The following is a 14,253-nucleotide window of genomic DNA, read 5'->3' as shown; positions in this document are numbered from 1 at the left end:
CCAAAAATACCTCTTAACAACAAACAGGGACAATTTTATATGTAGACTGAGATAATAGTCACATATCCTGGTTTTCATTTAAGAAATAATGCAGTCCCCAAAATATATGTTTTGATACCTGTCTATAATTTTATATCTAAAATTTCAGTATCAGAAATTCACAGATTTGGGTTTATTTCATAATAAAATGCAGATATTCTTATAGCCTTTTTTTCAATCATATAACATTGTTCTCAAAAAAATTTTTTTATTAAAGATTTTATTTATTTATTTGAGAGAGAGACAGTGAGAGAGAGCATGAGCAAGGAGAAGGTCAGAGGGAGAAGCAGACTCCCCATTGAGCTGGGAGCCCGATGCAGGACTCGATCCCGGGACTCCAGGATCATGACCTGAGCTGAAGGCAGTCGTCCAACCAACTGAGCCACCCTGGTGTCCCTCCAAAAAAAATTTTTTAAGGCTAGAGTATTAAGAGTCAAAGGGAGGACAATGTGAGAGGACTGGATTCCCTTTTTTAAAAAGATTTATTTATTTATTTTAGAGAGAGAGAGTGAGCAAGGGGGAGAGAAGTACAGGCAGAGGGAAAGAGAGAATCCTGAAGTGGACTCCCTGCTGAGTGCCTGGAGCTCTATCCCAGGACCCTGAGATCATGACCTGAACCCAAAGAGTCAGCTGCCTAACCGACTGAGCCTGCCAGGTGCCCCATAGAGGCTGGATCTTAATGGGAAGCAAAAGAAGTGCCATTGGGTCATTATCTGCTCAGCACTGGATTTAATTTTGGGTTTTGGTTGTGATTGTCTCTCTAGAGTTCTATATTACTGGTGGAATTCTGTTTTAATAGTTATCATTATCAAATTATTTTATTTTTTATTTTATTTTTTTAAAGATTTTATTTAAATCTTATTAAAAGTTGACAGAGAGAGATCACAAGTAGGGAGAGGCAGGCAGAGAGATTGGAGGAAGCAGACTCCCCACTGAGTAGGAAGCCTAATACAGGGCTCTATCCCGGGACCCTGGGATCATGACCTGAGCCGAAGGCAGAGGCTTTAACCCACTGAGCCACCCAGGCGCCCCTATCAAATTATTTTAGGCATAGCTCTTTGAGAAATAAAGGCAGACTTCGCCACTCTTACAGTTATAACCCATGCCTGACCCAAAAAAAACAAAGGTTATTTGGACTGCTTTATTAGAGGTGTAGGGAAGACATAACCCAAAATCATTTTGAGAACTATAATAATTTGGTAGTTTATTTCCTGCGTATCATTTGGAATAGTGGAGATTTCAGTACTGATGCGAATTCTTAAATCTCAGACAGTCATAAAATATTGGAGAGAACTGAACATACAGTGAATCAAGTAGGTAGTAAGAGACCCTTCTTACATGCATATTTTGGTTTCTACTTAATCTCAAAGATTTTACGAGGATTAACAGGGGAGGCAAATGCTTGGTTCTAATTGTCACAGTATATCCATGTAAACTTATCAATGACATGGTAACCAAACAGATTTTTGTTTTTAAAGATTTAGTTAGTTAGTTAGTTAGTAACTTGAGAGGGTGGGTGACTGAGGGGGAGGGGCAGAGGGAGCAGGAAAGAAGCAGACTCCCTCTGAGCACAGAGCCCTATGCAGGGCTCAGTTCCACCACCCTGAGATCATGACCTGAGCCCAAATCAAGAATCAGCTGCTCTACTGACTGAGTCACCCAGGAGCCCCCAGGATGATTTTTAACACAACCTTTTGTCAAGATTTTTTAAGTTTCCCAGTCATTTGCATTGGTAATATTTTCTAAGAAAAAGACTAATATCTTTTAAATCTGTTTTTATAATTAAAATCAAGGCATGTCCAGGGGCTCATTCAGTTAAGTATCTGCCTTTGGCTCAGGTCATGATTCTAGGGTACTGGGATTGAGTCCCATGTCTGGTTTCTTGCTCAGCAGGGCATCTGCTTCTCCCTCTCCCTCTGTGTGCTCTCTCAAATAAATAAATCTTTAAAATAAATAATAAAATCTTAAAATTGGTGCTCATCTAGAATTCTTATTTATTATCTAGTTATAATGACGTATTGTGATGTCCTCTTCAAAATATTTTGTATAAATTTAAATAGTAAATAATTGTCCTATAACTTCTTTCCTTCAGTAAATTGTCCTGAGTATAATTACTTTGGCTAGTACATTCCTGCCAGTATCAATTTTTTACCTCATTCTCTCTAGTATAATTACATTTGAAATCTTATTTTAACTGTTAATGTTATAATATCCTGTTCCAGATAATAAATTATGCCCATTTCCAAATTAATCACAATTTATTATTAACACTGAGTTTGCTAACAAAAATACAAAAATCTTTTAAGCTTTAAATTTTATAAAAAACAAGATCTATTTCTAGGTCCACATCTGTTTAATAGTGAAACTGTTTTAAAAAAAAAACCGATGACTTTTTTGGTAAGGCAAAATGCATAATACCATCATAATGTTTTTAAGTTGGTAATATTTTGGAATTCATTATTTGCTTTTAATAAAAAATGACTCATGGACTTTTCAGTGAAGTTTTTCAGTAAGTGTATCTTAAATGTTGAAACACAAGTAGACCAACCCTCAAAATTAAATTTAAAGATAGAGTAAGTGCTATGTGCTGTGGACCATACTAGGCATGACATCAACTTAAGCAAGCAGTGGTTTACAAACTCATCTTATTTGCCAAATATCATCACAGCCCAGAAACTGTTTCCATGCAACAGATCATCAAGTAGACCTATTTAGATATCTGTTAAAACCCAAATTAAGCCCTTTAGGTACTTAATTGAAATAGTTAACAGTACTTTTGGATAACACACTATGGCCAGTCCAGTTACCATAGCTGCAGACCCACCGAGTCACTTCGTGGTGTACCCACTAAGAGCTTATGCTCTGATAGCCAGGCTGATCCCAGTTACCATATACTGGGTCTTTGCAAGTCTAAATGCATCTCAGGAATTAACCTCTATAACTGGTAGGTAAGGAGGAAGAACTCTAATATATCTTAATTTTAACAGTCCTTTGAAAGACTATCTCAAAATATCTTTGTGGACAGGATCAAAAAGTGACTGCACAACTAGCAATTCTCTGTTTCAGAGAATTCATGCTAATTGAATAGGAATACATATTATGACGTGTAGGGATATATCTAAGAGTTTCAGTACTTTTTTATTGAACATTTTTTAATGCCTAAGTTAAAGTACCATAAGTACAAAAAGTAATAAACTCAAGGGGCGCCTGGGTGGCTCAGCCATTAAGCATCTGCCTTTGGCTCAGATCATGATCCCAGTGTCCTGGGATCAAGCCCCACAATGGACTCTCTGCTCAGCAGGGAGCTTACTTCTCCCTTTCTCTCTGTGTGTCGGTCCCCCTGCTTGTGTGTGCTTTCTCTGCCAAATAAATAAATAAGTACATAATAAATAAATTTACCAAGATAAAGTCTGACATGGATAAACATAGAATCTTCTGCTTAAGATCAATATTGTGCAATAAAAATGACCATGAATGGAGCACTGGGTGTGGTGCAAAAACAATGAATACTGTTATGGTGAAAAGAAATTAAAAAAAAAAAAAAAAGACCCTGAATTTTTGGCACCGGCTTCTGTCAAAAGGTGGAATTTTCCCCCACCCTCTAAATCTGGGCTGGCCTGTGACTCCCTTTAAACAATAAAATAAACCAAGTGATGTACAACTTCTAAACAAGGCCTCAAGAAGCCGTAGTGATTTCAGCATCCCCCTCTTACCGATGTGGTCACTAGGTAAATAAGTCCGGGCTTATCTGTTTGAGAATGAGATACCACAGAAACAGAGAGTCCTAGCAGAAGTCAGCACTACCTGTCAGGCACGTGACCACCCCACCCCAACTGACTATAGCTGAATGAGTGATCCCAGGAAAGGCTAGCAGAACTACCCAGCTACTCCAATTCCAAGTTGACAAAATTAAATAAAATAGCTGCTGTTTTACGCCACCAAGTTTTGTGTGGTTTATTGTACAGCAATAAATGGAGAAGAAATATTAATTGTATATGTCCAAAATAGGAGACACTTGGCGTGGCATGGGAGACAAAGCAGGCTAGGTATTAGTGACATCAGTATTAGTGTTAGAGTATTACTATAAGCAGGGATAGTGAAACAGAAGTAAAAGTCTAAATCAAGGAAGATATCAATCCAACTTCCCTCTATAATGATTAAACTGGGTTATTATCTAGGGGCAAATTTTTTAAAGATTTTATTTATTTCTTTTAGAAAGAGTGTGGAGGGGGGAAGCAGAGGGAGAGAGAGAATCTCAAGCAGAGAGTCTACTGAGTGTGGAGCCTGACATGGGACTTGATCCCATGACTCTCAGGTCACTGCCCAAGCTGAAATGAAGAGTTGAACATTCAACTGACCACGCCACCCAGGCACCGCAGGTCCAATATTTTTAAAGAAACTGGACATACTAGAGAACATGCACAAAAGATATGAATAATAGTGAGTCGTCTACTAACTTTAAGATACCAAGCATTTGAAGACTGGAAGTGTAAATAAAATACAGTAAGGACATGACAGCTCTCTTAACATTCTGACGGCACCTCCTACAGAAATCAAGTAGGGTAACAATTTAAAGGGTAGGTCTGGGTAGATGAGTGGAAGATTCAAGGAGGCAGTTTCCAGTTAAAATAAGGAATGATTTTTGACCATATAATTATTTAATTCCCCATTCTTACTACTGCCTACCAAGTGTTATTATTACCTTCTTCACCATGATTTTTCAATCTGCTCTCTTATCTACTCCTATCCTCACCTTTTCACTTACAAACTTTCTTCCGTGTATTTCAAATGTAAATAGTCGTCTTTTTTCAACTTCATTCTTTCCTCTTAGGCTATTTACTTATTTCTTATGTGTTCTTTTGTAAAGAAAAATGAAATTGATGATCCATATTTATATGAGCATGTCTCTCTATATTTACAAATACATGTGTATATGTCCATTTTTATTAGCATCAGTGTATCTTAATCTGTATTCCTCGGTTACATTTTGTAGCTAAAACAGAGAAAGAACTTGTTACTTTATCAGTTACAATTTATACACGGGAGAGTGCGCACACTCAGACCATCAGCTCTTCTCTTTCATAGCTCTGTGTTTCCTCCCTCCCCATCTTTCTCTCCTTCTTTTTATTCCTCTTATCTTAGCTTTTTTCAGTCTGCTTTCTGGAACCTTCTTTCCATTGTTATTACTACCTTGCATCTATCCACAACTTCTACACTGAGTGTTTCACACACACATTCTACCTGAAACTTGAATTTACTGAGGACACTTGTTTTCTGGCAGCCCACTGAACACCAGTCTTTTTCCCATACCCAGATTCTATGAAGGAGAGTTCTTCTGGTTCCCCTTTGCTGCTTTCAGACCTGCAATGATGTAAAAACCCTCCCTCCTTTGAGATTTACACCATCCAGCTTTCTCACCCACTGTCTCTCCTCTTTAGTGCTATCTACTGATCTGATCAGTGATATTCCCTTAAAATATGTTTCAGGCATCTGACTCAGTGTCTTCCTCTCTACTCCAACTTCTACATTCGCGCTAAGAAACTTCAATATCCATGTCAGTAATGTACCTATTCTTTTGTCTCTTGAATGCTAATGACTTTTATCTCTTATCCACTTCAGCTACAATGGATGTAGGCAGAATTTTCTACATCTGAAATCCTAAGATCAAAGTTGCCTCTTTCACAGTAACCACAGACTTATTCCAACTACTCGTGCTTTTTAGCTTCAGCACAGATCAAGACATCTGGTCCCTTGCTCCTTTAACTTTTTTTTTTTTTTTCTGAACTAACAGCCCTTTACAGACTCACTTTGTTCTCTACCCAATCTCAATAAGTTTAATCACTTTCTCTCAAGGACAATCTTTTTATACTCTTGTTTTGTCTTACAAGTCATAAACTCTCAATTACTTCTATTATTTGTCCTCCCCAAATTTATCCCCAAAGTGTAGACCTGATGTGGAAAACAAAAGTCATACTACTATGATGACCAGTACCTCCTACAAATTTGTAGTCTCTAGCTGTAGCTATATCATTAATCTCACCTAATATTTCTTTTATATATTCCAAGTCACCTCCCTTTCTTGTCACATTAAACTTTAGCATCTTCCTCTACCTTTTTTCTTTAACCTTGCTTTTAGCAGAGAACCCTGCCTCCTAGACATTGGGGGAAAGTTGAATCTAGCAGACTTAAGTTCTATTGGTTAACTTCCTCCATACCTAAATTATCCACGGCTGTATTCTTCCCACCTCTTTCCCCTTAATCTCCAAGAAAAGTTGTCCAGTTGTATTTTTTAAGATAATGCTATAAGTTGTGCTTATGATCCTATGACCCTGAGGTCACAACCTGAGCCAAAACCAAGAGTCAGATGCTTTAACTTCTGAGCCACCCAGGCACCCCTGGCCTTCAATTTTCACATTCCTCTCAGGCTTCCTCCTACTTCCATCATGCCATTAAAACTGACCCCAAAAGTTGTCATTTTTCCCAATTCCCAAATCAAATGGGCACTTTTCACTTTGATCTTGTTTAAGTACTTAACCCTGTTGATCACTGCCTTCTTCAAATGCCCTTTGGATTCTGTAACAATTACCTGTTCTTGATTCATCTTTTACTCCCTGTTTCCTCGAATTCTTTTACCAATCTTTTTACTCTAAATATTTGTTTTCATTTAGTTTCTTTCTTATTCCCACCTCTCTTCTTTTTTATTTCTCTTTCTAAGCATTTCCATCTACTCCCATGGCTTCAGTTACAACCTAGAGCAATCTAGTCATGACCCGCCTCTTCAGCCTCATTTCCGACCGTTCTCCACCTCTTACTTCATGATCCTGAGAAAACTTACTCCCGATAGTACTTGACCCATATCATGCTTTTCATAATTCTGTGCCTTCACAGATATTACTTCCTCTGTCTTTAATACCCATCCTTCCCCCTCTACACTCCCACCCTTCTCAAGATGTCTCTCTCCTTCTCATTCTTCAATACTTACCTCAAACAAAATCAGGAAGACTTCATGTGCCTTCCCTTATCCTCCCCTACCCAAACTACGTTCTGTTTAATATCTGTGTTTATCCTTTTATTACAGCATCTACTAATAACTTATTTGAGTTACCCATGTAAAGATCTACTTCCCCAGCTTATGTTATAAGCAGGGACCATGTCCTGTTTTTTGAATAATCAATGTCTAGAACAATACCTGGTACATAGGAGTTACCAAACAAGTACTTATTGATTGAACTGAAATCCATATCATAAATCTGGAATTCTCTCTTTAACACAGACTCTTACATCCAGGTATCTACTTAACATTCCCATTCACATGCCCCACCATCACTTCAAATTTATATGTACTAAGCTGAACACACACACACACACACACACACACACACCAAATTCTTCTAATCTTCCTCTACACTGTCTTGGTTACCACTATCCATTTAATAACCAAAACCAGACATCCTTGCCCACCCCATTTCTCCCCATCCTACCCTCAAAAGTCACTAAGTCCTTTGGATTCCATATCCTAGATATCTTTCAAACTTATCCCCTTCTTTCCATTTGCACTGCTGAAGTTCTAGTTCAAGGCTTCAAGTTTTACAGGGAATTTTTTTTATTATGGCCAATCTTCATAACATAAAATTTTACCATTTAAGCCATTTTTAAGTGCACAGTTGTATGGCCTTAAATACATTCTCATGTTGTGCTCACTAGGATTATTTTAATCAGGAACTATCTGGGCTTTTTACCTATAGAGTAACCTGCCTCCATCCCATCCCTACATTCTTCCCTGTGTAATCTTCCTAAAGTGCAAATGATGTTACTAAATGAGTTAAAACCTATTCATTACTTCCTACTGTCTGCATTAGTGGTTTCATTACAAAGTTTTCACAGGTCCACACTGAAATGAGAAAAATACATACATGCATACATTCATACATACATACATAAAATAGACAAAGTTATTCTGAATTTTTTCAACTTCATGAAAGACAACATTAATCAAGATAAATACTGAAACATTGATGGGAAGCAAAATTAATTTTGTTTTAGATACGCTAAGTGTCATATGCCAGTGCAGTAAGCAAAAGGAGACGTCTTGAGGGCGGTAGGGTACGTGAGTCTGAAACTCAGAAGGGAGTTTTGGGATGGGGGCTATGTATTTGGAAGTAACAAGCATGTAGATGGAATCAAGGAAACAAATAACATTTTTTTTGTTTTGTTTTGTTTTTTAATTTATTTGACACAGAGAGAGAGAATACAAGTAGGCAGAGAGAGAGGAGGAAGCAGGCTCCCCGCCAAGCAGAGAGCCCGATGCAGGGCTCGATCCCAGGACCCTGAGACCATGACCTGAGCCGAAGGCAGAGGCTTAACCCTCTGAGCCACCCAGGCGCCCCCGAATAATATTTTTTGAGGAAAGTATGGAAAGCATAAAGAAAAAGATGATAAAATAAATCCACATTAAAATGACCAGTAGAGGAAGAACAGCCATAATCCTAAAAGAAAAAAACTACATTTAAAGTCTTTTTCTCACCCTGCTGCCATGGTTGAAAGCAGGCAAGATCTTTGATACAAACGGTAACCCCACATTTCAAGTGGTTTTTCTATCTCCTCTGCTGGATGGAGGTTGTCATCTATCTCTCTTGGATTCCCCTATTTCTTTCTCCTTGAACAAAAAAAATTTTAAAGGCAAATATGTTTGATGGGATAACCTCATTGCCTAAAGTAGCAGGTATAATTTTTCTGGAGTGAAAATTGTCAAGCCAAGAAGAATTTCCACTCTCACATTAACAGATATAAAAATTACTCTCAAAAGTGGAACCTACAGTGAGACTTCTTTGGTACAATTCCGTTGGTGATGAGGAATTTGTTCTGTTTCACTCCTTTCTGTTGGGGGGGGAATATATATATATATATATATATATATATATATATATATAAAATCAGCAAGAGTAATTCAAGCCCACCAAAATTTAGAAATAAGCCTTAAATGTTGTAGTGCTTTTGGAAGCAGTATAGCACATGAGAGAGATCAGGGAGGTTGTAATTAGATTTAGTATCACGTCATAGCTCCAAAACTCACTAAAAGTGGGGCTCTGATCAAATTACTGTCTCTGCGTTTTGGTTTTGTCAGCCAATTTTGTCTACTCCATGGAGTTATCATGCAAATAAAGTGTGTGCATAATTTACTTCTCATAATTCCTGGCACACGGTCAGTATTAAGAATTACTTACCGTTTGGGGCTCCTGGGCAGCTCAGTTAAGCATCCCACTCTTGATTTAAGCAGGTTATCATCTCAGGGTGGGGAGATCGAGTCCCACATCAGGCTCCACACTGGGTCTGGAGCCTGCTTAAGATTTTCTCTCCCCCTCTCCCTCCACCCCTCCCCCACTCCACTCATGCAATCTCTTTCTTTAAAAATTAAATTAATTAATTGATTTTAAGAAATAATTTTTTAAAAAATAGTTACCACTTAAAATAGATCACATTATTCATTAAGAGTGAAAAATATAAGTACACTGATTAGGAAAATTGGTAAATAACTATGTTCATCTAGCTATTGGAAAAGTCCATATTCCTTTGTAATACATGTATATTATCTAAATACCTGGAAAATATAAAAATACTGTTAATTTAAAAATAAGTTTTCTAAAATACAGCTTTAAGTTTATTTCTTAAGTTTATATAGAAATTGTACCATAACAAAAATTAGTTTGCAACTATTATTTCTTATTCTGTGCACTGTCATTACTTTACTTTCTTAATGTGTTACTAAAATAGCAGGTGAAATACACTGACAGGGCACCTGGGTGGCTCAGTGGGTTAAGCCACTGCCTTCCGCTCAGGTCATGATTTCAGGGTCCTGGGATCGAGTTCTGTGTTGGGCTTTCTGCTCAGCAGAGAGCCTGCTTCCCTCTCTCTCTCTCTGCCTACTTGTGATCTCTGTCAAATAAATAAATAAAATCTTAAAAAAAAAGAAAGAAAGAAAGAAAGAAATACACTGACAAAAATGCCTTCCCAATTTGACTTCAGTAAGAACTTGAGAAAAAAAAATTTTTTTTAAGATTTTATTTATTTATTTGACAGAGCGAGATCACAAGTAGGCAGAGAGGCAGGTGCAGGGTTGTGGGGGAAACAGGCTCCCCGCCGAGAGGCGAGCCCGATGCGGGCCTCAATTCCAGGACCCTGAGATCATGACCCAAGCTGAAAGCAGAGGCTTAACCCACTGATCCACCCAGGCGCACAGAACTTGAGAAAATTTTTAATGAAGCCAAATAATCCATTAAACTATAGTCTGAAACCTGTGGCTCTCCCAGTGACCCAAAGCCCTCTTGGAAGTAGCTTTGAACTCCAAACAAGGAAACCAGGCCCAGAGGTGTTACTGTTTTACTGCAGGTCCCGTAGAAGGGTTTACTTGTGCTTCTGTTTCTTCTTATTTAAAATGGAGAGATCCTACTCCCAGCTCTAACCCCTTTCCGATTTCATGAAGCCTTGGGAAAGTATCGTTGAGCAACATGTAAAGCAGTTGGAACCAACTGAGTAAGCTACATACTTTTTTAAAGGCTAGTGTCGATTTGGATGGTAAAGAATTGCCTGCGGGCGAATCCTGCAAGGTGCTTCAACAGCCGCACAGAGCTCCCTTCCTTTTGGCACCATCCACGTTTGGCAGGTGTATTCCATTCCTTACAGGAAGGAATAGGTGCTTCATTGTGTTTCAGAAGTCAGTAAGCTTTTACAGAACCAAGTAATTGACATTTTTTTTCATTTCTGAGATCAAATTTTCATACATCATTCAACCTGGATAAACTGAGAATGTGGTTGATCTCGTAATTGTTGAAACATAGGAAAGAGAGCGTAAGATGTGATATTTAAGTATTTCCTTCTAACCTCTTACCTTAGCAAGATATAAAAGTTCTAAGTGGAAGTATGTCCTAATGTATAAAAAGGAAACTAAAGTAGGTGAGCCTATTAGTGAAGCAGAAGTCAAAAGAGGCACATCGATTCATCTCAGTAATTTGGGGTTCCATTGATTCTGAATTCGTAGTAATAATAGTAACTCTGCAGAGTACATCTTACTTTGACAATATGAAGAAGGTGTTTGTTTGTTTGGTTGGTTTTTATTGTAGTATAAGTGATATTATGGTGCTGGGATGAAGCTAACCAACTTAAAAGTAATATTTTCTGGCTTTTTTACAACGTATGCCAAAATTTTTTAAAAAAAGCTCTTAAATGGCCTGTCAATATTTCCTTTAGGAGTCGAGTCCTTTTTTAACAGTTAATTGTCATATTTTAAAAATACATTTTTTAACAGTTAATTATCATATTTTAAAAATACATTTAAATTTTCAGACTGATAGTTTTCTTGCCCTCCTCCAAAATTTAGGTCAGTGAAACTTTGTCTTAAAGAATTTATGTTAAAAAATTTTAATTAAAAAAAAAAGAATTTATGTAATCCTGGGGTGCCTGGGTGGCTCAGTGGATTAAGCCTCTGCCTTCCGCTTAGGTCATGATCTCAGGGTCCTGGGATCCAGCCCCACATCGGGCTCTCTGCTCAGCGGGAGCCTGCTTCCTCCTCTCCTCTCTCTGCCTGCCTCTCTGCCTGCTTGTGATCTCTCTCTGTCAAATAAGTAAATAAAATTTTTTTTAAAAAAAGAATTTATGGGGGCGCCTGGGTGGCTCAGTAGGTTAAAGCCTCTGCCTTGGCTCAGGTCATGATCCCAGGGTCCCGGGATTGAGCCCTGCATCCGGCTCTCTGCTCAGCGGGGATTCTGCTTCCTCCTCTCTCTCTCTGTCTGCCTCTCTGCCTACTTGTGATCTCTGTCTGTCAAGTAAATAAATAAAATCTTTAAAAAATAAAATAAAATAAGAATTTATGTAATCCTATAAGTCACCATTTTCAGAGTATATAAGATAGCACTAGCTTTTGTCATTAGGGAAAAATCAACTAATACAGACTGACCTGTGAACATCATGAATTGTCTAGTGAATCTTCTTATTCAGTAGCTGAAGCTGTTCTAATGACTACCATTTCTCAAAGCAAAGATTTTTGATGCACTGAATTATTTTGTTTCATCCTCTTGTTTTCTGGTAATAGAACTCAGCATATACAAAATCATCCAATAAACTTGAGCTAGCGTTCAGTGTTGCATGCAGCTGATTAGCCGTGTAAACCAGTGTGTATGACGCTAAGAATACCCTCATTCCTTTAGTGTCTAGCTCTGTGCTGTGTTTATTTGCAAAGGACCCTCATGCTTGGATCCATATAAATGAGGCAAAGCTGGAGCAGACTAGACTATGTCGCTCACCAGTCTTTCAGGAGGAAGATTGTGTATATGAAAACTGGAAGATTTCTCTGTGTGTAACATCAAACGGGATTTTTTTGTTGAGGTTTTATGTTTTCAGCAAAAAAATATATATATATTTAATGGTCGGATTCCATCATCTCTTGTCACGCAAAATCTCACTGATCCACATGAATGTCATCTCCCACCCGTAGAGTAGCCTAAGAACACTACGAAATGGAATTCTGAACTTTTGACTTTATTTTAGGTATAATTCGTGGGTTTTTAATCAACTAAAAAAAATCACATATCTTTGACTAGAAACTATAGACCCTCTTGCCTGTTTATGTTACTCAGAATAGAAACTCCTTTTTAAATGTAGTACAGAAAGTCTGGTTTTATTAGCATCAAATCATTTGTGTATATTTAAATTATTTTCATGCCACTAAAAGGTTTTTTCCAGCTAGCTAATTCCTAATTATTTTCATCAGCTGACTTTATGAGGAAGGAAGAAATGTAATGTGTCAGAATTGTGTAACATACCAGTGTGTCACTTATGTAGCTAAGTAACAGGTGTAAGAGCGATGGTATTTCTGTATTGGAATAGGTACTTCGCAGGTAAAAATCAGTTTGAAACTGCTGTGCATGTCAAGTGCCGTCTTCTCATTGCATAGTAAATGATTCATTTGCAACCTAACGCAAGAGGTAAATGTATTGAAATAAGTATGTTATATTTTTCATGTAGCTTCTAAAGCTGACATAATCTGAAGATCTAGGTTAAAGTTTGTGTTGTTACTGTTTTTTTAACCTCAGATACTTGGCACTCTGCACCAGTGTGTCTTGCTGACAGTAATGCTTTGTCTCTTAATGTGACTACCAGCACTGCTTGGTCACAGGCAAATAACTGTTCTTTTTCAGCCAAAACATTCCTGACAATAACTGCACCTTTTGTATTCTTTTTTTTTTCCCCTTCCCGCCCTCCTGCCCCCGACTTAGGTTGGAAAGGCTGGTGGACGTCCTGAGGAAGAAGGTTGGAACAGGGACCATGAGGACAGTGATCTGACTGAAAAAACGACAGTCTGGGGAAGCAATCACATCTGGTGACCAGGCTGCTTCATTCAACACTGTGTAAACACTAAAGCCTTAACTTAGCAAACAGTTGTTAGAAGTGGGACACTCCAACCACATTCCAAGCTGAGATAAAATCAAATCACAAATGTTTAACCACTTTGCTGCTGACTTGAGTTATTTATCCAAATGTATTAACTACAGACTTTTACCAGTGAGGAGCTATAAAGTTGCAGCTTATTTTGTAACTATTTTATATCTCACTGTATTGAATATAAATCTTTTTACGCAGAAACCATTATAGGTCATATCTTCGCATACGGCCCTTTCTGAATCAAAATACAGCAAAGTAAATATTGTCTAAACCGTAATCCACTGTGTTAGGTCAAAACTTCAAATACATGCATTTTTCAATATAGAATTTATTTCTTAACTGATGAGAGCTCAGATGTGAGAGTGTATAGTCTTCCTCCAATGCATTCACATAATCTTTGTCGGTATTAAAGAATATTAAGTCTAAATACCAGGAATCAAATGTACACTTAGCTCTAATGAGAGTTCGATATTTTAAAATTACATCAATCAAGGCATGATTTTTGTTTCACTACAAATAATGCAAACTGTTTTCAATAAAAAAGAGGAAATTGTTTATGCGTCCTTTTAGATTCATATTGTCAACACTTTTTAATGTTGTGATTGAATAACTGAACTCTATTTAAGCTATAGAAATGGCCAAGTTTGTCTTGTCGGCTGGGACACCTTTGGCTTGAAAATTAACATGTGCTAGCATGACTCTGAAAGGCAAGAAGGCATCAAACATGTTAAGTATTATTTTTTGTTATCTTTATCTAGATTATCACTTGAATTTTTATTG

The 14,253-nt window shown here is 37.5% G+C and overlaps 1 protein-coding gene across 4 annotated transcripts in view; it reads left to right on the top strand.

The window, feature by feature from the left end:
- MIPOL1 (mirror-image polydactyly 1) overlaps window positions 1–14,026 on the top strand; it is a 314,898-nt gene extending 300,872 nt beyond the window's left edge. For all 4 annotated transcript variants that reach the window (XM_044231953.1, XM_044231952.1, XM_044231951.1 and 1 more), the window contains one exon: window positions 13,308–14,026. In XM_044231953.1, the coding sequence (XP_044087888.1) occupies window positions 13,308–13,374 (67 nt within the window). In that variant the 3' untranslated portion in view covers window positions 13,375–14,026. The remainder of the gene's footprint in view (window positions 1–13,307) is intronic.
- The last annotated feature ends 227 nt before the right edge of the window (window positions 14,027–14,253 follow it).

This window comes from Neovison vison, chromosome 13 (genome assembly GCF_020171115.1).
Source record: "Neovison vison isolate M4711 chromosome 13, ASM_NN_V1, whole genome shotgun sequence".
Taxonomy (NCBI): Eukaryota; Metazoa; Chordata; class Mammalia; order Carnivora; family Mustelidae; genus Neogale; species Neogale vison.
The sequence above is the reverse complement of the archived record's forward strand: the minus strand, read 5'-3'. Positions and strand labels throughout refer to the sequence as shown.